General features: G+C 41.4%; 1 protein-coding gene across 2 annotated transcripts in view; it reads left to right on the top strand.

Annotated features, from left to right (window-relative positions):
* The window catches only part of RPAP2 (RNA polymerase II associated protein 2), a 102,234-nt gene that overhangs the window by 43,874 nt on the left and 31,164 nt on the right, over positions 1-27,196 (top strand). For both annotated transcript variants that reach the window (XR_013218521.1, XM_077277256.1), the window contains exon 11: positions 5,523-5,591. Coding sequence is in view for 1 of the 2 variants with exons in the window: in XM_077277256.1 (XP_077133371.1) it covers positions 5,523-5,591 (69 nt within the window). In the remaining variant the exon portion in view is untranslated. The remainder of the gene's footprint in view (positions 1-5,522; positions 5,592-27,196) is intronic.

Below are 27,196 nucleotides of genomic sequence, written 5' to 3'. Positions count from 1 at the left end.
CCACAGTTTTGTGCACTTCTAAAAAGGACACCGCCAAACAGAGGCCAGACGGACTCCAGCGTAACTCAGGTGCTTCGCTATAGTGAATGGATCCATCGGGGGTTTCACCTGAATCACATCACTGAGAGATTTAGATGGAAACCCCAAAGTAAGTGCTCAGCGTAGCGTGCCAAATAACTGTGATCCGAAATGTTATGTAAAATGTTCTCAATAAAAGCTTCAACTCAATCCACAAAAAAGCAGTCCCCACTCAAGTCCGTCATCTGTTAATGGAAATATTGGGGGCTTCCACATTAATGGTAACAAAAAAGCTCTGCAAAAGTGAAATGGCTCCACGCCACCCAAAAGAAATTCAGCTAATTCTGCGCCCCCGAATCCAAATGCCCCAGTGTGCCTAAAAGACATTTTTTATTTTTTAATCAAGAGAAGTTTCTTTATTGAAGCATCAGAAATAACGGGATTTAGAACAGTAGACTGGTACATTTTCAGAATATGCCTCATCAGCAAAAACAACTTCAAACAAGAATGCATATACACTGTTCATAGGAATAACCTTCAAATTCCAATAACAAAAAAATAAATTGACTAACTCGATCTGACTCTGAGTGCATAACTACGTAATACAAAATCTTATAAAGTATTTAAAGAACCCTTTCATCCTAGCACTAATAAATTGAAGGTTACATCCAACGCCAATACTTCAGACACTACTGCCAGGCATCTGATCCAGTCTCCCCATTGTTTTCTAAATGTACCAATAGATCCCATTTTAATACATACTTTTTTCTCCATTAGGATTGTATGGTTTAATCCCCGAACTATTTCATCACTACTTGCTAGCTAGTTTTTTTTTTTGCAGTAGTCTTCCTTACATGGTAGACTAGTTTAACTATGGCTAACTGCCCTGGAGAGGATCCTCCGATGTCTCCCACTAGACCCAGGATGCAAGATTTAGGATTAATAGAAATTGGAGTGTTAAAGACCTCCCAAATTACTCTGCCGACGTTCTCCAATCGGTCACCCAGTTAAGAACATGACCAAACCAAATGGATCAATTCTGGGGACACTATCTTCCGATCTGAGACCCATCTTTTGCGGTTCTATAAACTCTATGAACCCAAAACAGCCCAGCGGAGGTCACAACTGTTCTTATGGATATGTTATTGAGTCCAAGATGTCCACCCATTCTTCCATGGATATATATGTCACACTTCTCTCTCCCACCTATTTTTGACTGCAGGCATAAGATCCCCCAGGATTCTTGGTAGCAGAGAGTTATACATCAAGGACATGATACCCTTGGTAGTTTTATGCCTCACAACATAGTCTACTATTCCAATGACTGAGATAGAAAGAACAGAAACCGTTTCCTGAGCTCTTATTGTAAATACCTAAAAAAAATTAAATTAAAAAAATTCAGAATTACTCAAGTTGAATTCCTGTTTTTAGTTGTTTCAATCAGCAAACGTGACAATCCCCATACAATTGATACAAATACCTCCTTAATCTTTGGTAGCTGTATTTTTTTTCATGTTTTAGAGTGGGGAATCCATTTCCAGCTAAATATTCCACTAGCTCCCCCTGGGAGTAGCAAACCCTGGAAGAGTAGTGGCTAACATAGAATCTATGCAAGATTTCAGTATTTTTAGATACCTTACCCTGCCTATCTCTTAACTGGTATGTAAATGTATTATCTTGTTGTGCCTACGCTAGTTTGGCTAATAACCGACCAGTGGTTTCTCCTTCCTCATAAAACTGTTGTTTTAGAAACATGCATTTATTATTTATTATAGCTACTCCAATTTATACTCTCTTAATTGCTCTTTATCATCTTTCCATTGAGCCCTATTAACTGAGCTATTATTGAGTATAAAAGCTTGTTCAGTTATGTCAAGTAGTTACTAGGGACTGTGGACTCCTACCCAATCCCTCTAACAAGGGGCGCCATAGTCTATCCCTGTCTCCGGATTACTCCTGAAGGTGGAGACGTCAGGGTCACGTGCCTTCCTATGCTCCTATATTAATCCTTATCAGTTCCCTCCCGCACCCCAGCAGGTGTGAGACCGAAGTGTATAGGATAATACTTACCAGACAAACAAGGGTAGATGGACAAGGATAAATGAAACTACAATCATACAAAATACATGCAACAAACAGAGTGGTACACAGGTGAGGTGTAGGAAGGTGAATCTAAATAGGAGAGGATGAACACACAAACAATGTCCAAGCAATAATCTCCTAAACAACTCTCCAAACACGAACTTCACCTCCAACTCCTAACCAGGCAGTAAAAACTATCATTGGCAATTCCCAAGTGTCATTGGCGAGTATATATGCCAGATGGGAGTGCCCAACACTGAACAGCTGAAACAATCTAGGTTGGAGAGCTACAGGAGATCAACTGAACTGATAAACCCTTGCACTGGCAGCAAGGAAAAAAACCTGCACTGTTTAATAAGATGGTGAAGCTGTTCTAATCAGTGCAGGAGTTAGTGAAAGCAGACACTGCGATCTTCTGACCCCTCTTTGTTGCGGTATCCCCATGACAATTTGTTTCTATGCTATTCTCTAGCCCCTCCCCCTTTTTACATGAGTTATCCTTTACTACATTCAAGAGTGATGAACCTATGATAACTAAGCTTGAGCCAAAATGGGATAACTTTCCAGCCCAAAGAATCTACATTTCGCATTGAATCAACTTGTACCTGAGATAGGAGAGGAGAATGATCTGATAATGTTGATCAGAACTGGGACCAAAGGGGCCTTACAGAGAATTATATATATTCCTGAAAGAGACCGATATGTCAAGGATACACAGGAGTGCCTAAACCGTATTTAACATCCACATGTTTGGCATTTCTGTAATGATGAGAGCCCACTTAATTTACAGCTGCGTGTCTCCAGAAGCACGTGCTGGGCATAATGTACGGGCACTACAACGTACTAGTGACTTCAACGTACAGGCACTACAACGTATTGGCACTTCAATGGCAGATTTGCAATTTTCCCACAGCAACATCCACTGCTGCTTGTTCCTACTGCTGCTGTGCACTCAGGAGAAATTGCACAACAAACTGTGAGGTCCATTTTTTCCTATTAACCTTTATTAAAATTATAGATTTGGAGCTAAACCAACATTTTAGTGGTAAAAATGTAATTATTCGTAATATTTCTTCTGTAAACATTCTTTATTCACCGCCCAATGGTATAAGATTCTGTCAGGCACATGTCGAGCCAACACGCTCACTACACCCCTAGATAAATTCATTGGGGGGATGTAGCTTGTAAAATGGGGTCACTTATGGGGTTCCGCTATTCTGACACCTCAGGGGCTCTGTTTTCAGGAAATCCTGAAAACATGACCGGTTGCGTACCCTGAGGACCGGAGCTTGGGAAACACTGGTCTACAGCCTTCTCTGTGGTTAAAAAGAGGGGATAAACCGATTTTTATGACACACGGACAGTGGACTAGAGTGGCATTTGTTCAGTCGTTTCCATATCTATAAGAACCTTTGATGGAAAAAAATCACGAGTACCGCCACCTTCTTCTCCTGTAGGTGGCCGCTGCTGGACACTTTGGGTTGGCATCCTAGTTCTTTTTATAAGTTTTGGTCTCATATTTTTAAGACGTTTTTAGCATATCCACCTAACTTTATCTGTAGAGTGAAATTCTTTTTAAACTAAGGCACAAATGTTCAATAAAGTGGCACAGATGTAGACTGGAAATCCATGATTACATCCCTTGTTGTAGCGTTCTTTTCCGAGCAGTGTATTCTGTATCTGTGCGTGTGACCGGTAGCGTGGAATGCCATCGCCTCTTACAGGTGGGGATTTTTGTATCCGCCACCCCTCTGTATATAGCTGCTCGAGGAGCATATTAATGGCCGTGACCAGTGTTGGGAGCTTGCCAATCAATAAGAACATTGACTAGAAGTTAATAGACACAAATATCTGCAGCTACTGCTGTTCGTGTACATGGACATCGCCTCCCTGTGCATCAATCAATAGCTGGACATATTGCACAGCACTTGCTGCTCCTTAGCCTGTTTGTTGGCATGTCCCCAGATGGATCAGGCCTGTCTCTATCAATTATCTTCAGCCTCGCAGATTTACAGCACTGTCACATGGTCGCAGACTGTCAGCACCAGGAATCACCGCTCATCTCATTGTCCGCACTGCCAGACGGCATTGACGGGCTTCATTATTCACACTATAAAGCTGATCCTCTACCAAAATTTGCCTTCATGTAAAAATGCACGTTTGGGTAAATAATTATTCATCCATGGAATAACAATTGTTGCATTCCTACTTTATTCCTTCTTTCAATAAGATCCCCCCCATCCCAAAACCACATATATAAGCATGCAGGTCTCGGAAAGCTAAATCCATCAACACCTTTATATCTTAAAGAAGTTGGTCACTACTTGGACTGCTTCGTCTCATACCCCTCACGTGCCCCCGATAAAATAATAAAGCTTATACTCCGGTGACGGCGCTGTTCCCTTGGTGTCAGCACTCGCTCTCACCGGTGCTCTCGTGCAGTGTTGTGACGCGTGACCCCGGTGCCCAATCCGCATGGCGTCACTGTCTCTGCATTTGGGCAAATCGAACATGAAGAGTAAGTCAGGGCTGCAGCTGATCTCTGACTTCCTCTTCATGCTCGATTTTTCCGAAAGCAGGAGTTCAATGGATGCTGGTGCCACAGCGACAGCACGAGAGCCCGGGAGAACTAGTGCCGACACCACGGGAACGGCGCCGACACGGGAGTTGGGTATGAGCTTCATTGTTTTATTGGGGCCACGTGTGGAGTATCAGAAGTTGTCCAAGCAGTGGACAACTTCTTTAAGATAGAAAGGTGTTGATGGATTTAGCTTTCAGAGACCTGCATGCCCATATATGTGGCTTTGGGATGGGGGGGGATCTTATTGACAGGTTTTCTTTAGAGGGGTTATCCAGGACTATTTTATTTTTTTACTATGGGCCTAAAAACTAGCAGGCAGAACAGATAGGTGGGTGCTAACTACCTATCAGGCACCAGCAATTCTGCTGCTTCACGTCAACAGAGCAGCTCTTCCGGGCTGCTGTGTAAACGGGACATGACTGCTGATTGACGGACAGCTCCCCGCAGTTAGGAAGTGGGAAGCCAACTGTCAATCGGCATGGCATTGGCAGAGCAACAGAGCGGAAGAGAAGCCGCTGCTCTCTTGATGTGATGTCAACAGAAGCTGCGGAATTGCCACTGGTAGCGAGACCACTCTGTGCTGGCAAATATTGGCATTGGACACAACCGGCAGGGGGACAGCTAATTCCTTTGTTAGTTCTGAGGCCCAGTACGAAAATTAAAATAGTTCTGGATAACCATTTTAAATACCTGTTACTGCACAAGATGACTTCGCATTCTTACATAAAGTGTTACTAATGGTCGTTTATGTTAGTGATGTGCTCTTTATGTAAATCTCATCATTTATTTTCCAATTATATTTTGTGATTTATATTTTTGTAATTTTATTTATTTTTTTCAGATTTTCAAGTACGAATATAACTCACACGGGCCCTGAATGGTCAATAATTGCCATTGTCCTGCTGTCTGCGTAAGTATTACTAATCATATCGCAATGCACAGAATGCCTACAACACGATGTATATAGAATACCTGGGGGTACAAAGTATGAACAAGCCCACCCTGCTAACCTAACACATGTCAGTAGCAAGAGAGAGGTGCCACACTGTAGCTGTAGGATCTGACAACGCAAGGTTTGTATGTAGTCTGTAACCATGGAAACCCATAGCACTTAATAGGAGCTGACGACACACAAAATGATTTTTATTGCCTTTTAAAAGGGAGCAGGCCCCTGTGAGAGAGCTATTTTGGTTCCACTCTTAGCAGATGATCATTTCTGCTACACATAACGGGGCTGAAGCCCTGCTCTGTGTAGCACAAGCGATCAGATGATCGCAGCATCAAGGCTCCTAAGGAGACTATTAAGGCAAGTAAAGAGTAGAAAAAAGTTTTTAAAAATATTTTAAAAAATACAAAAGTTCAAATCACCCCCCTTTTGCCCCATTCAAAATAAAAAATACACATATTTGGTATCGCCGTGTTCAGGATCACCTGATCTATCAAAATATAAAGTAAATTACCGGTAATCCAATCGATTAGCGGCGTAATAAGAAGAAAAATCAAAACGCCCGAATAACCTTTTTTTGGTCGCCGCAACATTGTGGTAAAATGCAATAACAGGCAATCAAAAGATCGTATCTATTCCAAAATTATATCAATAACCCAGACCCAAATCCTGAAAAAATGGAGATGCTACAGGTCTCGGAAAATGGCGCCATTTATTTATTTTTTCAAAATTTGAATTTTTTTTTCACCACTTAAATAAAAAAGAACCTTGACATGTTTGGTGTCTGCAAACTCAAAATGACCTGGAGAATCGTAATGGCAGTTCCTTTTTTAACATGAATGAACATTGTTAAAAAAAAAAAAAAAAACATAAAACAATTGTGGAATTGCACTTTTCTTGCAATTTCACTGCACTTGGAATTTGTTTTCCATTTTCCAGTACATTGTGGTAAAAGTATATAATATGTGCCCCCACATAGCCTCACTATATACAGCGTGTGCCCCCACATAGCCTCTTATACACAGCACACGCCCCCACATAGGCACACCATATACAGTATGAGCAGCCCCCCACATAGCCTCCAATATATACTGAGCCCCACCAAGTAACCTTATATACAGTATGAGCACTCACCTAGATCCCTATATACAGCATGAGCTGCCCACATAGCCTTTAATATACAGCGTGAACCCCCCACGCAACCATATATACAGTGTGAGCACGCCACATAGCCTCCATGTATAGTGTGAGCCCCACATAGCCTCCATATATGCAGTGTGAGCCCCCCACATAGCCTCCATTTATACAGTGTGAGCCCCCCACATAGCCTCCATTTATACAGTGTGAGCACACCACATACCTCCATATATAGTGTGAGCCCCCACATAGCCTCCATATATAGTGTGAGCACTCCACATAGCCTCCATATATACCGTTTGAGTCCCCACATAGCCTCCAAATATGCAGTGTGAGCGCTCCACATAGCCTCCATATATACAGTGTGAGCTTCACATAGCCTCCATATATACAGTAAGAGCACTCTACATAGCCTCCATATATGCAGTGTGAGCACTCTACTTAACCTCCATATATACAGTATGAGCACTGCACATAGCCTCCATATATACAGTATGAGCACTCCGCATAGCCTCCATATATACAGTATGAGCACTCCGCATAGCCTCCATATATACCGTGTGAGCCCCCCACATATCCTCCATATATTCCGTGTGAGCCCCCCACGGGAGAGGGCATGGTGCAGCCCGTGAGCCACTTCATCAGCCCTTCGGCTGTCTCGGTCCACAGGCCAGACTAGAGCAGCCAGAGGGCCGGATGTGGCCTCCAGTTTGCAGTTCGCCCAGGTCTGCTCTACACACAGCAGGGTATATTTATCACATTAAATGTACCAGAATTCGGGTCTCTTTTGAGTACCCCCTCCTTCAAAAGGAAAAAAAAAACTTGACATACTTTTTACAACTTGTCTGGCAAGGTGGTGTGATTTTGATGAAAAGAGGAGCTTGTTGGGAAAAGGAGTGTGGCCTAACGTATGACTTCATGCGGCAAAAATAGGAATTCACATTTTTGGCAAGAAGTAAGCCAACTATAATAGCTGGTGTAAATCTTGACCACACAGTCTTAAAATTAGATTTATCATTCAGCATTAACCATTTATTTACACTTAGCTCGCTCGGATTGCCTAATCTAAGTTTGCCCTAAGAATTACATAATATACATCGTATTGATACATATTCTTTTTATTGTTTTTGAATGTTGCTTTGTTTGTGATTTCTATTATTTTTTCTGGAATTCTTTAGTGGTAATTTGGGAGTTTATTCATGTTTTTTTTTGTTTTGTTTTTAAAATTAGTATTACGGAAAAAAGGCCCTTATCTCTGGTACTGTACGGCATATTTAAAAAAAAAAAAATGCAATAAATAATCAGAAGAGCAGCGCAAATAAAAAAAACAGCAAAAACTGTCCACGTTTGAACTTCTTTAAAAGACTAGAGAAAGTAAAGCCCGTTTTTTTTAATATGTCGTTATTTGATTCAGCTGATAATTAGACAATACTTTAGTATTCCCAGCGACTCTTATATAAGAGTAATAATATACCGTAATCATTGATATCACATATCTAATCTGTAGGTAATAATCTAATGTTTTGGTAATTGTTCTGTGTGTAAAGAAAAAAAAAATAAAACCTATTGTGCTAGAACATTAAACCGTCAACTTTCCCATAACGAGATAAAGAAGATCCATATCTTCAATTTACGGTCATTTCCAGTAAATGTGGCAGTGTTACTTTTGCTTCTTGTTGCGGGTTTTATGAGTCATTTGAGCCTCTGGGGCAAGGAAGTACTTTGGAGACTTTCACAGGTCAAGGAACGTTGTGGTCCAACATTGTAGCCTCTTTGGCACAGCACTTAATATCTTTTGATATTGCTTCAGTCTGACACATTGTTCTAGATTCACCGTCCCAAGGAAGTCCATACTAGTAGGTATTAGCGTAGGCTTCAACGAGCCCTCCATCTGTGTCACTCCGTCAGATACTGCTCAAACGATTCATTAAATCAGAACACAGAAAGTAACTTTACTTGAATGCGCCGGCATCAATATTTTATCAGCTATAAGAACAAATCTTTTGTCATTTTTATTATAGGCTTTTTTTGGTTGAATTGGTGATTTGTGAAACAGATCTTATGAATTTTTTAGTCTTTTTTATGCAATTTAAACACACAAAAAAAAAAATTTGCTTGCCAGGCTAAAATAGTTTCCAATACATTTGTATGTTTATATACTAGTATCTGGGTACAGATCTCAGTAAAACTACAATCATTATTTTTTTTTGTACAATTTACCATTAGTTCCACATGATTATATCAAGTAATAAAAATATGAAAGTTCATTTTAAAATACTGAGTTTACTGCAAAGGATATGTGAATATTTTATTTCATTTTGTTTATAATAGTCTTCCAATGTAAGTTCTTAAAAAGTCTAATTAAAAAAAATATATATATTTTAATTGTCTCTTTACGCATAAAGGTTAGAAATTGATTGATAGCCCAAGTAATTGGCTTTTTATTCTTGAGCCAGGCTTTCTTATTATTCTATAGTGACTTGTTTGCAGTCTTTTACCATAGAGACACATAGGTGGGCGCGAGAGCTGTATACAAAGAATGGTAGAGTATTTTTAAGCAACACTATTCGCCTAGTTTCTTAATTTTTTTTCAGGATATATTAAAGGGAACCTGTCATGTTCAAAATTGTATCTGATCTGCAGGATAATGATGTAGAGCAGGAGGAGCCGAGAAGAATTATACACATTTTTATCAGGCGAAGTTTCTGTAAGACTTACATTTTGTTCATTGTATTTCCTCGTATTTGCATGCATATCAGTCCAGTGGGAGGTCCTATTCAGTGATTGACAGGCTTCCCTATATGACTCGATGGAGGGATGGCACCGCCCACTGGACTTATAGGTGTACAAACGCCAGGGATTTCCATGAATGAAATATAAGTCCGCTTCTCCTGCTCTATACTGTGATGTCCACAGATTGGACGGCATGTACAGCGTGACAGGTTGCCTTTAAGTTGACCAAACTAATTGTTAATAAGTTGGTAATTCCCTATGTATAATTGTATAATGCTGGAGTAAATGGAGAGTTAAGAAAATCAGCAAAATGGGTTTAAAATCACAGCATGGAGCCCTACTAATATTGGAGAGTATATCGTTATACAAAAGAGGGAACTATGTGTCACCCACAGCCCAGGAAAGTGAAAGGGAAGAATCACAGTATATATCTTTAATAAGAATGCATTAATATCTACTTCTGAATAATAGGCTAACCACAGCCACTGAGATGCCCACATTTCCTAGCAGATCAAAGCCAGTGGCATACATAGAAATCACAGGGCCCCATAGCTAAAAAAAAAAGTATGTATGCACAAATGTGTGTGTGGATGTATGTATGTATGTATACACATATATATGCACACACGATGCGTGTGCGTCACAGTGAATCAGTCCACACACAGTTTTAACCCAGTATATAGAACACGATGACTACTCAGTGCCTCCAAAAAAGTATAGTAACTCCATAGTCCTCACCTCCCATACACAAAATATAATGGCTTCAACAGCCCCCTACTCAGTATGAGGGCCCCTACAGCCCCCTACTCAGTATGAGGGCCCCTACAGCCCCACACTCAGTATAATGGCCTCCAGCGTGTATGAAGGTCCCCTCAGCCCACCACTTAGCATAAATATGCCCACAGCCCTTCATACAGTATTAGGGTCACCACAGCACCCCACAGAGGGTGAGCTCACCCACAGTCTCCAACTCCGTATCAGGGCCCTCACAGTTCACAACTTAATACGGGGCCCTCACAGTCCCCTACAGCCCCTCAGACAGTATTCTAGTTGTCACAGCCTCTGATTAAGTATAATGGCCCTCACCCCCCCACACACTCAACCTTCAGCTCCCTGATCCGCCATTCTGTTCAATGGTATCCAGATCCTGAGGATGCAGATGCAGCTGAAATTGTGATGACGGGAAAGAGAGCAAAAGAAAAACTGTCCGTTATGTAAGGAAATCTGTCATCAGGTTTTTGCTGTCCCATCTGAAAGCAGCATGATGTAGAGGCTGAGACCCTGATTCCAGTGATGTATCACTGACTGTATCCCTTCAAATTAAAAAATGTTTCTTCTTATGTAGACCTGTGTGTCTCCACGGTGGCGGACTACAAATAAGCTTATATGTAGTCAGATTCCGCAGTCTTCTGTTACTTCTTTGCAACTCTCTTTGCTCCTACTGTCTTTAGATTAATATTGAGGAGAGAGAGATCAAGATTAGAGGCCTTTTTCCACCGACTGACAATTGACCCAACAGACATTTCTTAGATCCCTCATTTCTGATCTCTAGACCACATAAGTATGGCCGCAGTCAGCAAATCGCTCATTTGTTGGCTAATTTTTGTGTAGGTCTAAAAATTATCATTGTCAGCAGCACATCCATGTAAACTAGAGACCGCACGATCAGTAATTGCTGATCAACTCCTGCTTTTATGGGTAGGAAATCTGTCAGGGTAATCACTTGACATACTAAATGCCTGCTTGCTTTTAACCTTCTCTACTAGCAAATCAGGTACAGTAGGATTGTGTGATCCTAATCATATTTTCGGTCTCGAACAGCACTAGGAGATATGTTATCCAGTTGGGCTTTTGGATTAGACATAAAAGTCTATGGGTGGGTGAAAAAAACACATCCCATCCAGATCAACCATACAGGATCCAATCTTTTTGGATACAGTGCCATTATTAATATACCGTAAACTCAGTTTGGTTTTGTAAATTTTATTTTCTGCTGATAAAAACTAAAGCCATACGGATGACCATATAGATGAAAAATTGTTGGTTTTTTTTCCTGGATGAAAATCGGATGATTTTTTCATATGCTCTCGTTGCTGGATGAACAATGGAGGCCTTGGGTTACATTACTTTTTTTTTTTTCTATCATCTCTTATATCACTTCATATTAAGCACATACTGTATATTTATAGCTAATAAGTTAAATGTTGTTTCATTATGCTGTCATTTCAAGCATGTGGTTTAGTGGCTCCTGTATTCTTTTCTCTTTCGCATTTTCTGTGCTATTGTAATTTATGTTCCAGAGAAAATTAAGTATTACGAAGAATCATTATATTGTTTCTCAAAGCTGAAATATCGCAGAGCCCACTTCAGTTTGGACTTCTATACCCCAGGTGTAGGCTAATGGAAGCTTTCAGCATTTTCCCAAAGAAATGTCTTGTTAGATTGTATTTATGTGAACTGGCTGCTGCCGGTGAACTGTGGCCAGTGGCTCCTGCGGTAACAGCGGGGCAGGTAACGCCGGCTCCTCTAAAAGCTTGTGAGAGCATTTCCAAATGTTCTGGGAGCAAAAGCATCAGCTCTGGGAACTGCTATTTAAACAGTCAGAAAATGACCATAATCGCTCGTCAATCGCTCAACCACTTGAAAGTAAATATGTCATGCCAGGATCCTCTGGGGTGCAAATGTGGCACGCAGCGACTAAATGAAAATCACATGGTGGCGGGATCAAGCTCTAGTTTTCTATTCAATTAATTGCATTATTGATGGTAGCAATTGTCACACTACAAATCTACTTTTCTCAGTACTGATTGACAACTTGTCAGAAAGGATCTACATTTTGGGCACGGTCCAATGTGGAAAAAAGCTTTAAGCTGCATTTGCAGTGTACGTTTGCTCCTGACAAATATGTTTCATTTTGGATCTATAGGATTTAGTGATGAGCGAACGTGGTCAGATAAGGTGTTATCCGAGCCCAGGCATGGACGGGGGCTGAAATCACACAGGTCCATGTTGTCCCCATGAAGTAGATGGGGTATATCACTAGTATGACCCTCGATGGAGGAAAGGAAGATTTACTACAAGACCAATATTTCTAATGATACCCGTGGCCTGCTGGGGTAAGTGATGGAGTCAGCGACTTTGTGCTCCATCACAACTCTTAACAGTATGGATGTCTTGAGAACACAAATTCTGCTAACAACGTAGCAGACAAGGCAGCCCATGACCAGACAGGCCCTTCTGGCATGTGGTTGAATTGCCAGATGGCCAGTCCGGCCCTGTCCAGTCCTCATGTGCTAACTGAGTGACTCGGGCGTGCTCGGAAATAAAGTTGAGTCCCCGCAGATGTTCGATAGCTGCAACACATGCAGGGCTTTCCTAACAAACAAGCAAAGCCGCAGGGACTTGAACATATTACCCTGGCACAGGGTGGACTCATTGGTGTAGCGGTTGGAGAGGATTATGATCCTGGGTGTTGTCATATAGTACATGTACAGCCATGTTTTGCTGTTTTTTCTCATTTTTGGAGGATCTCTGAATCCTCTTTTTGTGCTTTTAGCTATTTTAGAGTTAGGACTCATGAGCGTGGGGACCCTTGACGGTGGGTCATGAGCTTCTTTATTTTGGCCAAAATATCAACTAATACCTCACATAAAAATATTTTTTTTTTTTTATGTGTTTTTTGCACTTTTTTTCGGGGTGCAGTTGGGCCCATTTTTCTCTTGTAAACTGTGGTGTCTGTTCACATGGGGTGCATTTGGATAGCGCTGGGCAGGCCCGCCTGATCTAATAGAAGGGTGTCACTACTAGGCCTGCCTGGATGCTGTGCATCTCCATTGTGTGAACAGCGCCACATACAAGTTTTTTATGTGCAGCAATGTGCCAAGCAGCTACCCCCTCCATTAGTTTGGAAGGCCGTGAGTGGCTGCCTCATCGGTTATGCTGCACCTGTGTTTTTTTTCATCTTGACCACATGGGTCCACTGCATCCTGATAGTGCATTTGTTTGGAGGCCTAGGCAGGTAAGCATCTCTGCCATGTTTTGCTGTTTTTTCTCATATAGTACATGTAAAAGCAAGCACTTTTACTGCTTATTAATATTTGCAGCCATCCGCGAGATATTACTTTTTATTTTGTAAACAGCTTCATTACCTAGGAGACCGACCACTGCTGCAGTCGCGCGTTTTATGTACTGTGCTGGAGCTGGCCAGGTTTAGGAGGTAATAGCATGCTCCAACAATCCTGACCAGCTGCAGTGCTTACAAGCTCAACAGAAAGGATCTTGTAAGCACTTCAGATTTTGTTGTGTAGCGGTGGTGGTGGTGGACAGTCTCTCTTTAAAGGGTTGTCCGTTTTGATCAAAAAAAAAGAAAAAACTTGACTGCTACAGCCAATTTCAAACCTCAATAGTTTTGTCTCCTCTCTCTCGACCTCCACATCACTGCTGCAGCCAATCACTGGGCTGTAGATAGGATGTCACCAATGCAGCCTAGTAAACAAAGGCCGGCACGGAGCAGTAGAATGACAACGCTAGAGCAGGAGGGTCTTCAACAGGTGAGGAAGAAATCTTTTGGGTTGTTTTTTATGTATCAACCTTGCATACATTGTTTTTATGAATCTGGATCTCTACTGATGATAAAAAGAGAAGAAAAAGACATAGAATGAACGGATCGCCAACACCTTTGTCAGTAATATGTATTATATCGTGAAATTAAATCTCGGGCCCCACAAGCACAAGTTTCAGTCTTACTCCCTTATTTAATACTAGGACTGCATCTTTATTTCACCACCGAAACTGATCCCATCAAATGCACACATTTCATCTGTGACGGAATATTTCTGCTTCAGCACTGGAGAATGGATATCAGTCCTCATCAGAGTTATATTTCCTCTCTATAATCGGGCTGATATCATCTACAGGTCTGTAAAGGTTGTTGACTTAGCACCTCTTTCCTGGTATTGCTTCTTTTACAAAAAAAACAAACCTATTTCAGCATTTCATTCATTCCTCCATTTTTTTTTCAGTAATAGCCCAATGAGTCAATGAGAATATTTATATCTGGTTGAAAGGAAATATTTTCGACCATAAAATCCATAACCTGGCCGTCGACCTGCTCCCCTGAGACTGCTGACCTGAGCCAGAGCTGCCCGTATACTGCGGCGGCCACTACAAATAGACGTAGCAGCTCAGCAAGTGAGTACCTCCGGCTGACGGCCGCGGACACCGATAACAGCTGATCAGTGGGGGTGTCAGGTGTCGAACCCCGGCAGGTCAGACATTGATGTCCTATCTTGAGGATAGGTCATCAATGTAAAAGTAGTGGACAACCTCTTTAATCTGGCTGTGAAGTTGAAATATCTGTTGAGCGGAGTAGTATTTGGCTATGGTCAGGGTCACAACGATGTTTTCCATGGACTCCTTTACTTGCATGGCCGAGTGCGATCTAATTACACAGGTCTGCAAAAAAAATTTTTTTCAAGAGCTGTTTTGGTTATTCCACGTAATCTTTATGTCTTTAAGTGCGCTGAATCCGAAAATGACCTCTGTTTTGTCATAGGACATCTCGTTTTCTGACAATTTAAGTAACTATGTTAAATAAGACAATACCTCTAAATAAATGAAAATAGACTCATAAAATTAATTTTTTATTGCAAGTGTTTCATGAAAATCATTTTTTAACTGCAATGAGCTCACTAACACACACTAAAATCGATTCTTCTTCCCTGTGAGGCTTCTCTTGGTAAATTTACGCTTGTGAGTAGCATCTGGAATGTCTCTCTGAAGCGTCCAACAGTAGTCTGCCATCATTGTAATGCTCCATCTTCCCTGGTATCTTCTTTCCATCTCTATAACCCCTTAATCCCATTGGATGTACTATCCTGTCAAGGTGACCTGGGACTTAATTCCCTGTGACTGGATAGTACGTCATGGGTGATCAGCCACGCTCACGGGGGGAGCGTGGCCGGGTGTCAGCTGACTATCGCAGCTGACATCCGGCACTATGTGCCAGGAGCGGTCACGGACCGCCCCAGGCACATTAACCCCCAGCACACTGCGATCAAACATGATCGCAGTGTTTCGGCGGTACAGGGAAGCATCGCGCAGGGAGGGGGCTCCCTGCGTGCTTCCCTGAGACCCTCGGAGCAGCGCGATATGATCGCATTGCTCCAAGGGTCTCTTACCACCTCCCTGCAGGCCCGGATCCAAAATGGCCGCGGGGCTGCATCCGGGTCCTGCAGGGAGGTGGCTTACCAGCGCCTGCTCAGAGCAAGCGCTGGTAAGCCTCCTTTCTGTGCCTGTGTGATCGCTGATCTGACACAGTGCACAGCAAAGTGTCACATCAGCAATCTGTCAATATAATGTGATGCCCCCAAAAGGGGCAAAGTAAAAAAAAAAAAATCCTAAATAAATAGATAAAAGTATATATATATATATATATATATATATATATATATATATATATATATATATATATATAAATATATATATATATATATATATATATATATTGTTCCAATAACTACATTCCATCATCTAAATTAAAAAAAAAACAATAAAAGTACACATATTTAGTATCTCCGCGTCAGTAGCGACCCGACCTATAAAACTGTCCCACTAGTTAACCCCTTCAGTGAACACCGTATAAAAAAATTAAAAAATAAAAACTAGGCAAAAAAACAACCCTTTATTATCATACCGCCGAACAAAAAGTGGAATAGCACGCGATCAAAAAGGCAGATATAAATAATCATGGTACCGCTGAAAACGTCATTTTGTCCCGCAAAAAACGAGCCGCCATACAGCATCATCAGTGAAAAAATAAAATAGTTATAGTCCTCAGAATAAAGCGATGCAAAAATAATTATTTTTTCTATAAAATAGTTTTTATCATATAAAAGCGCGAAAACATAAAAAAATAATCTAAATGAGGTATCGCTGTAATCGTACTGACCCAAAGAATAAAACTGCTTTATCCATTTTACATGGTCATGAGCTTCCGTATTTTGGCCAAAATATCAACTAATACCTCACATAAAGATTTTTTTTGTGTGTTTTTTGCACTTTTTTTCGGGGTGCAGTTGGGCCCATTTTTGTCTTGTAAACTGTGGTGTCTGTTCACATGGGGTGCATTTGATTAGCGCTGGGCAGGCCCGCCTGATCTAATAGAAGGGTGTCACTACTAGGCTTGCCTGGATGCTGTGCATCTCCATTGTGTGAACAGCGCCGCATACAAGTCTTTTATGTGCAGCAATGTGCCAAGCAGCCACCCCCTCCATTAGTTTGGTAGGTTGAGAGTGGCTGCCTCATCGGTTATGCTGCACCTGTGCATCTTCAACCACATGGGTCCACTGCATCCTGATAGTGCATTTGTTTGAGGCCTAGGCAGGTAAGCATCTCTGCCTTATTTTGCTGTTTTTTCTAATTTTTGGAGGATCTCTGAATTCTCTTTTTGTGCTTTTGCTGTTTATCCATTTTACCAAACGCGGAACGGTAAAAACGCCCCCCCCCCCACCCCCCCCCCCCCCCCAAAAAAAAAAAAAAAAAAAAATTCATGAATAGCTTGTTTTTGGTCTTACTGCCTCACAAAAATCGGAATAAAAGGCGATCAAAAAATGTCACGTGCCCGAAAATGTTACCAATAAAAACGTCAACTCCTCCCGCAAAAAACAAGACCTCACATGACTCTGTGGACCAAAATATGGAAAAATGATAGCTCTCAAAATGTTGTACCGCAAAAAAATATTTTTTGCAATAAAAAGCGTCTTTTAGTGTGTGACAGCTGCCAATCATAAAAATCCGCTATAGTTAGGGAAAAATAAAAAAAATTAAAAAAATGTATTTATTTCCATTTTCCCATTAGGGTTAGGGCTAGGGTTAGGGCTAGGGTTAGGGTTAAGGTTAGGGCTAGGGTTAGGGTTGGGGCTAGGGTTAGGGTTTGAATTACATTTACAGTTGGGATTAGGGTTAGGGGTGTGTCAGCGTTAGGAGTGTGGTTGGGGTTAGGGGTGTGGTTGGGATTAGGGGTGTGTTTTGGTTAGGGTTTCAGTTAGAATTGGTGGTTTCCATTGTTTAGGCACATCAGGGGCTCTCCAAACGCGACATGGCGTCCGATCTCAATTCCAGCCAATTCTGCGTTGAAAAAGTAAAACAGTGCTCCTTCCCTTCCGAGCTCTCCCGTTCGCCCAAACAGGAGTTTACCCCAACATATGGGGTATCAGCGTACTCAGGACAAATTGGACAACTTCTGGGGTCCAATTTCTCTTGTTACCCTTGGGAAAATAAAAATTTTGGGGGCTAAAAAACCATTTTTGTGGTACAAAATTTTTTTATTTTCACGGCTCTGCGTTATAAACTGTAGTGAAATACTTGGGGGTTCAAAGTTCTCACAACACATCTAGATAAGTTCCGTGGGGGGTCTAGGTTCCAATATGGGGTCACTTGTGGGGGGGTTTCTACTGTTTAGGTACATCAGGGGCTCTGCAAATGCAACGTGACGCCTGCAGACCAATCCATCTAAGTCTGCATTCCAAATGGCGCTCCTTCCCTTCCGAGCTCTGCCATGCGCCCAAACGGTGGTTACCCCCCACATATGGGATATCAGCGTACTCAGGACAAATTGCACAACAACGTTTGGGGTCCGATTTCTCCTGTTACCCTTGGGAAAATACAAAACTGGGGGCTAAAAAATTTTGTGGAAAAAAAAAAGATTTTTTATTTTCACGGCTCTGCATCATAAACTGTAGTGAAACACTTGGGGGTTCAAAGCTCTCACAACACATCTAGATAAGTTCCTTAGGGGATCTACTTTCCAAAATGGTGTCACTTGTGTGGGGTTTCAATGTTTAGGCACATCAGGGGCTCCCCAACGCAACATGGCGCCCCATCTCAATTCCAGCCAATTTTGCATTGAAAAGTCAAACGGCGCTCCTTCCCTTCCGAGCTCTGCCGTGCACCGAAACAGTGGTTTACCCCCATATATGGGGTATCAGCATACTCGGGACAAATTGCACAACAACGTTTGGGGTACAATTTCTTCTGGTTACCTTGGGAAAATAAAAAATTGGGGGCAAAAAGTTCATTTTTGTGAAAAAATATTATTTTTTATTTTTACGGCTCTACATTATAACCTTCTGTGAAGCACTTGGTGGGTCAAAGTGCTCACCACACATCTAGATAAGTACCTTAGGGGGTCTACTTTCCAAAATGGTTTCACTTGTGGGGAGTTTCAATGTTTAGGCACATTAGTGGCTCTCCAAAAGCAACATGGCGTCCCATCTCAATTCCAGCCAATTTTGCATTGAAAAGTCAAATGGCGCTCCTTCCCTTCCGAGCTCTGCCATGCGCCCAAACAGTGGTTTACCCCCACATATGGGGTATCGGGGTACTCGGGACAAATTGTACAACAACTTTTGAGGTGCATTTTCTCCTGTTACCCTTTGTAAAATAAAACAAATTGGAGCTGAAGTAAATTTTTTGTGAAAAAAAATTAAATGTTCATTTTTTTTTTTTTTTAACATTCCAAAAATTCCTGTGAAGCACCAGAAGGGTAATAAACTTCTTGAATGCGGTTTTGAACACCTTGAGGGGTGCAGTTTTTAGAATGGTGTCACACTTGGTTATTTTCTATCATATAGACCCCCCAAAATGACTTCAAATGTGATGTGGTCCCTAAAAAAAAATGGTGTTGTAAAAATTAGAAATTGCTGGTCAAATTTTAACCCGTATAACTCCATAACAAAAAAAAATTTTGTTTCTAAAATTGTGCTGATGTAAAGTAGACATGTGGGAAATGTTACTTATTAAGTATTTTGTGTGACATATCTCTGTGATTTAAGGGCTTAAAAATGCAAAGTTGGAAAATTGCGAAATTTTCGCCAAATTTCCGTTTTTTTCACAAATAAATGCAGGTAATATCAAAGAAATTTTACCACTATCATGAAGTACAATATGTCTCAAGAAAACAGTGTCAGAATCATCGGGATCCGTTAAAGCGTTCCAGAGTTATAACCTCCTAAAGGGACAGTGGTCAGAATTGTAAAAATTGGCCTGGTCATTAACGTGCAAACCACCCTCGGGGCTTAAGGGGTTAATGTCCTGGTGGAATCGTTCACCTTGCTCTTCACTCACTGCTCCCAAATTTTCTGGGAAGTTGTCAAGGTGGGAATGAAGGAAATGCACTTTCAAACTCATCAGGCAACCTAAAGCTTGAAATGCTTTCAGCATTTGTCCGACGATTTTTTTGTAGTCAGGGTCTTTGTTATTGCTAATAATAATAATAATATTTGCTAATTGTTAATTTCTCTACGACCTCTTTAAATGCAAACCACCCTTCTTTTTGAGGATGCGTCATGGTATTGATAAACTCTTGATCAGCTATAAGCCTTCTAATGTCTGGTCCGACGAACACATCTTCCTTCAATTTTGCCTCCGAGAGGCCTGGAAACTTGGTGACCAAGTATTTGAAGCATTCTCCATCTTTTGGAAGTGATTTTACGAATTGCTTCATCAATCAAAAATTGAGAAAAATATACTAAATTTGAAGAGAATTTTGCATTTTGTGGCAAATTCTGACGTCCAGTATTTTTTTCAATATTTTTTTTTCGGTTTCAGCACACCAAAATACATGGAAATTAGATGAAAATAATCAAACAGCTTTTTAGTCGCAGACCTGTGTTATCTGATCAAACTTGGGCACGGCCATGTTGGTCCAAGCGCGACATGATGTTTTGTCAGATCACACTCAGAACGAAAACACAGTCGTCTCCACGAGCCCTGACTGGTATCTCTCCCACACACAGAAACAGTAGGGCGGGAATAGTTGGGTGGTCTCATACACTGAATTCAGTGCTTCTTCAGCTATGAGTCCATAGGCTGCTAACCCTGTCCAACGAGAAGTGTCACAATGCTAAGTTGCAGTAAATGGTGAGGGTCTTGGCACCACGGACTCCTCCAATCACATCTATGTCATTGTGACATATAAGATTTTTTTTTTAAAGGACAATTAAGGAGCATTCAGATGGCCGATCTTGGCCTGTTAATAAGCAGTAATAAGTAAATATATACTAGTAGCGAATGCTCATTAATAGACAAAATAAACACAGACCCAGCTGTAAGTAAGTAAAAGTAATAATGCCCATAAATAATGTATAGCATTATAGTTATCCCTCCATACCCCATCGTCTTAGCAGCAGCACATACCCTTTTTAAATACGATGATAATTTTTAATCTGGCATAAATTATCCAATCACCCGACAAAGAGATCTTTCCATTTGTTCATTGGTTGGTCGCTGGCACCGGATCGTGGCAGGTCGGATGTCATTCATTCTCTATGGGGCTGCTGGAAAAAGCTGAGCGTTCGGCAGTGCCATAGGGAATTAATGACGTGTCGGTGGCGCATGTGAACTGTCGTTCCAATGTAACAGGGATAAGTGTCCCATTCCACCGATCGGTGCAGGTCACCACAAATAAGTAAGTCCTGTAGGTAGGAGATGACTTGTTTTTAGTGGCCAACCCTTTAAAGTTGGCTATCGCTACTGCTCCCACACACAAGGGTTTACGGTTTTGACTAATGTAAAGCTCCTTAAGACTTTTTCTCTTTTCAGCGATTTTAGAACTTTTCCATCATCACCTCTCCATTACGGTGCTACTTCTGTAGTTTATTTTACATATTATCTCTGTGCTAGGCAGCTGTTGTCTATTACATGGCCAGGCAGGTGCAAATAATCTACAAGGCAATTCACGATAAGTAAAAAGTCTCCATTACTATCGTTAGTGGTCAGGAGATTATTGGGGTGATAGGAAGTTGTTTGCGGGTGTATATAGGTGTGTTTATACTATATTTTTTCATTTATTTACCTTCATTAAAATTAAACTGCTCATTAACTCAGATTTGTTTTCTTTTGAAATAAATAAGATCTCGATAACTTGGGCTGAATTCTTCCCATAGACGATGGTGATGCTCTGCGTGTTTACTTTCTGCTATTCCCTAGGAAATGTTCGTTAATCCGTATTTATAATTCGGAATAATACAGTAACCCGAGTAACAAATATTCCGCTAGTAGCATTTTAGCCGACACATGTCGATGCCTCTAAGATAGGGTTTGAATCTGTTCATTATTTATTTATGTGATTTAATGGAAAAGGCCGCTCTCCAGAGGTTGCGTTTTTTTTACATCATGATAGCATTTGCTGGATTGCAGGGAGTTGCTGATGTCCGAGGATGAAGCACGTTCTGGAGCAGGTACATTTGGCTACATGGTTGTGTAGCATTATGGCATGAGCTATGACAGTAGTATTCCCATCGTGTGTAGGTGGAGTGAACACTAGGAGAATCTGGAGACGTCCGGTTGGCTTCTATAGAAACCTACATAGTAAGGTCTGCATTACATATAAAGCATTAAAATAAGAAGAAAGAGTTGAGATTTGCCTTGTATTGTTTTAGACAAAAAACGAAGACAGAAACAAAATAAACACACACCGTGCTGTAAGTAAGTAAAAGTAATAGTGCCCATAAATAAATAGGGTACTTGTTTGATTAAAAAAAAAAAAAAAGAGTAAAAGCCCTCCCACCAACATCAAGATGAACCCAAATTAGGATGGTCCTAACCTCCAGTATTAAAACCTTACCATGTCATCGTGAGATTAGTGGGAAAAGGTTTCAAGATTGTAAATCTGCCCACACTTGTTTCAAAGAGATTATTCAATACAAATTGTGATACTATAGTGTACTAGAAGGTTTCATTATATAGATGTAAAAACACCTTGAGGGTCCCAGCAGAGGTGCTGACTAGAGATGAGCGAAAATCGTCGGCTCCCTCCTATTCGGCAAGCTATAGCGTTTACCGAAGAAGCGGCATCGGGAACCCAGATACCAGGAGCGCTCCCGATAATCAGCTGTTTGGTGCTGCATGTGTCGCGGCTGTGTGATTGTCAAAACACATAGACTCCATCCATGCGTGTGTTGTGACTGTCACACAGCCATGCAGCTCGGAACAGCTGAATATTGGGAGCGCTCCAGGTATTCAGGTTCCCGATGCAGCTTCTTCGGTAAGCGCTATAGCTTGCCGAATAATGAGGGAGCCAGCGATGTTCGCTCATCTCTAGTGTTGACAATAATAAAAAAAAAAATTCTTCAGTCCTGTGCAATGACCCACTGTTACCCAAATCCACGATTTGCAGTCCCAGTACAAAAAAAGCAATGTATGGACCAACCTTGCATGTCCTGACCCGAATGCAACACCCCCAATGATAGATTAGATTTTGTCTAGTTGGGATTGGGAGACCATTGGCCGGACCGTGCATTGTGGTCCGTACTTGGATAGGTGATTTCTGTACAGTACGGTTGTGGCCAAAAGTTTTGACACAGATGTTCATGAAGGGTGCTTTCATATTGCATTCAGGGACCCGCTAGTTGGTCCCGGCGGAGCTTATGTCCGAACCCTCCCCCCCTTTTTGATTATTTGGGCTTATAGACTATAATGGTGCTGACGGAGCGAAGGTGTTCTCCATCGTGCATCATTTTCGGGCGTGAATGCCTACTGTAGACGAATACACTCAGACACAGTCGTCTACTTCTAACACGCCCGCTAATAATCCATGCCAAGGCACACATTCACTCTGTCAGCACCATTGCAGTCTGTGGCTCTGTTGCACATACGTCTGAATCCCGTTTTGCCATGGTTTAGGTTTTGCATTGTTTAGGATGCAGTTAAAGAGAACATTCCTGTGTTCTATATAGATTTATGATGGAGCTAAGGTAACTGAGTCTGACGTTGCAGTCTATAGTGTTTGTATTCTGATGGCTGACCACCACAGTTTTTAAAAAACATAGGGCACGCAGGTTCTTTATCCCAAATATGCTTCTTTAGGGATTTGGAGCCGCTCTTGATCTCCATCAGGTTGTTCCAACAAACCTTTCTAAATCCATTGTTTGGAGTTTGAATTTCTTCTGACCTGAATGAAAATGTTAAAGGAAAATTTAGAATAGGTGCTGAACTGATTGTCTACTTGCTAAATATATATGTTACTCACAAAATCACAAAAGGAGGAAGAAGAGGATAAAGCCTCCACTATTCTAGAAAAAACAACAGAAAAACAGGCAGAGGTGCTTTCCTCTCTAGGCCTTGAATCAAATGCACTAGTTGCAAGTAAAGATGGCGACTACACAGGTGTGGTAATACCATCGAGACAGCCGCCTATAATCAGGGATTGGCCGCTTGACACACCAACGGTACAAAAAAATATAATCTGCAGCAGTGTTCACACAGAGAATGCACAGCATCTGGATCATAGCCTATTAGTAACGCCCTGTGGCGGGCTGCCCAGTCCGAACTATAATGCGTCCTGTGTGAACAGAGGCCATTGGTATTACCGCACCTGTGTAGCTGCCATCTTTTCTTCTGCCCACTACACCATGACAGTGTATTTGACTACTCATAAAATGTTAGGGATGTTTTGGCTTGTTGGTGAAATTTATGGAAAACGTAAGATATCACGCTTCAGTGATATTTTATCATGACAGTAGGGCATTTAAATGGGTTTTTCCAAGAACAAAAGTTCATTTTAATCAATAGATCTTGGAATAATAATAACTTCCACAATTGGATGTGTGTAAATAAAATGTTCCTGTGCTGAGATAATCTTATAAATGTGCCCCTGCTGTGTACTGTGTAATGGCTGTGTCATTGTACAGGAACATGGTCTGATCATACCATAGTTCCTGTCCGAGGAAGAGAAAAAGAGTATACAGACAGGACAGCAGGGGATCACAGCTTATTCTTTCTTTGAAGTAAAACATTGCTTAAAAACAGGGAAATATTTTACCTCACAAAAAGAATCATCTGTGATCCCGTGCTGTAGTGTCTGTATACTCTCTTTTTTGCTTCCTCCTCTGCCCAGGAGCTGTGGTATGATCAGACCATGTTTCTGCACGGTCAGACACGGCCATTACACAGTCCACAGCAGGGACACATTTATAAGATTATCTCAGCACAGGGACATTTTAGTTTCAACAAGTTTTTATTTTTCCAAAATAAATCCAGAAAGCTTTACAACAAAAACCCACGCAGGGGAATATACTTGAATATTATCAAAATCCAGAATAACTTTAATGGTATTTAAACAATACGAATAAACACATAGACAAAGACAGGTAGATGGAAAGGACAAGAAGGGAGGGGGGGGGATAAGAGATCCATAACTGCGTCAGAGTGTTACCAGTCAAACAATCAATGGTCAGGTATAGGGAGTGATTGAATCCGATAAAAACTTTCGGATATTAGATTGGCTTCACAGAGATAATGTTAAGACTTGATCAAGATTACTGTCAGGAATCCTTTCAATCCACGGTCTCCACAATTGATAATATGGCTCCCAGGAGTCCTCTCTTGTAGCTTGTATTCGTTCACATAACATGATAGTGTTCATCTTATCAATTACTGAGGAAAGAGATAGGGTAGCTGTTTTCCATTTTGCTGCAATGTGTAGCTTAGCGGCAAGGAACAGCTGATTAACTAAATTATGGAGCTTGTTGGAGAAGCCCGGGTATCTGGCCCCCAGTAGGAACACCGTTGCATCTAACTGGATCGCCCCACCAAATAGCTCCTCTACAATAGATTTGATTTTTGACCAAAAGGTGGACACGACCGGGCAATCCCACCACGTATGCTTCAGATCGCCCAGGGCACCACACCCTCTGAAACATCGATCCGATATGTTTGGGAAAATAGCATGTAGCTTGCTCGGGACTAAATATGTTCTATGTAAAAGTTTGATAGACGTCTCAACTATAGAGGTCTGGAGACTGCCCTTAGTGAGGGAGCAACAACATTTTTGCCAGTCCAATGGGGACATTATCTTATTAAAGTCATTTTCCCACTGTATCATATATTTAAGTTTTACATCCTCTGGAATTTCGTTCAGGTTCGGATAAATTAAAGAGATAGCTCCCCTGCCCAGTGGGTCATTTAACCCCTTAATCCCGTATGACGTACTGTCCCGTCAAGGTGACCTGGGACTTAATTCCCGGTGACGGGATAGTACGTCATACGCGATCGGCCGCGCTCACGGGGGGAGCGCGGCCGATCGCGGCCGGGTGTCAGCTGCCTATCGCAGCTGACATCCGGCACTATGTGCCAGGAGCGGTCACGGACCGCCCCCGGCACATTAACCCCCGGCACACCGCGATCAAACATGATCGCAGTGTACCGGCGGTATAGGGAAGCATCGCGCAGGGAGGGGGCTCCCTGCGGGCTTCCCTGAGACCCCCGGAGCAACGCGATGTGATCGCGTTGCTCCGAGGGTCTCCTACCTCCTTCCTCCCTGCAGGTCCCGGATCCAAGATGGCTGCGGCATCCGGGTCCTGCAGGGAGAAAGGTGGCTTACCGAGCGCCTGCTCAGAGCAGACTCTGGTAAGCCTGCACCGATGTAAGTGAGATCGGTGATCTGACAGAGTGCTGTGCACACTATCAGATCATCGATCTGTGATGTCCCCCCCTGGGACAAAGTAAAAAAGTAAAAAAAAAATTTTTCCACATGTGTAAAAAAAAAAAAAAAAATCCTAAATAAATAATAAAAAAAATATATATATTATTCCCATAAATACATTTCTTTATCTAAATAAAAAAACAAAACAATAAAAGTACACATATTTAGTATCGCCGCGTCCGTAACGACCCAACCTATAAAACTGCCCCACTAGTTAACCCCTTCAGTAAACACCGTAAGAGGAAAAAAAAAAAAACGAGGCAAAAAACAACGCTTTATTACCATACCGCCGAACAAAAAGTGGAATAACACGCGATCAAAAAGACTGATATAAATAATCATGGTACCGCTGAAAACGTCATCTTGTCCCGCAAAAAACAAGCCGCCATACAGCATCATCAGCAAAAAAATAAAAAAGTTATAGTCCTGAGAATAAAGCGATACCAAAATAATTATTTTTTTCTATAAAATAGTTTTTATCGTATAAAAGCGCCAAAACATAAAAAATGATATAAATGAGATCGCTGTAATCGTACTGACCCGTCGAATAAAACGGCTTTATCAATTTTACCAAACGCGGAACGGTATAAACGCCTCTCCCAAAAGAAATTCATGAATAGCAGGTTTTTGGTCATTCTGCCTCACAAAAATCGGAATAAAAAGTGATCAAAAACGGTCACGTGTCCGAAAATGTTACCAATAAAAACGTCAACTCGTCCCGCAAAAAACAAGACCTCACATGACTCTGTGGAGCAAAATGTGGAAAAATTATAGGTCTCAAAATGTGGAGACGCAAAAACTTTTTTGCTATAAAAAGCGTCGCTGGTTTCACACTTGCGTTTTTGTCTGCAGCGTTTTTTGCACAAAAAAACGCATGCGTTTTTTCCCTATATTTAACATTAAAAATGCATGCGTTTTTTTGTACGTGTTTGGTCGCGTTTTCAAACGCATGCATTTTTTTTCTGCATGCGTTCATTTTCAGAAATACAACCTGCAGTATTTTCTTGCGTTTTTAAGCACATGCGTTTGCGTTAAAAACGCATGCGTTTTTATCGAAAAAAAAACAGAAAACACACTGAAAAGCCACCCACCACCATCAAGGTGATAAAGGGATCCAAACCCTAACCCTAACTCTACCCCTAACCTCACCCCTAACCGTTTAATGAACATTTTCTGACAGTCATAGTGCCACGTATTTCAGTGCCATGTATTTCAG

This window comes from Ranitomeya variabilis, chromosome 8 (assembly GCF_051348905.1).
Source record: "Ranitomeya variabilis isolate aRanVar5 chromosome 8, aRanVar5.hap1, whole genome shotgun sequence".
Taxonomy (NCBI): Eukaryota; Metazoa; Chordata; class Amphibia; order Anura; family Dendrobatidae; genus Ranitomeya; species Ranitomeya variabilis.
This window is presented reverse-complemented; position numbering and strand designations above follow the sequence as displayed.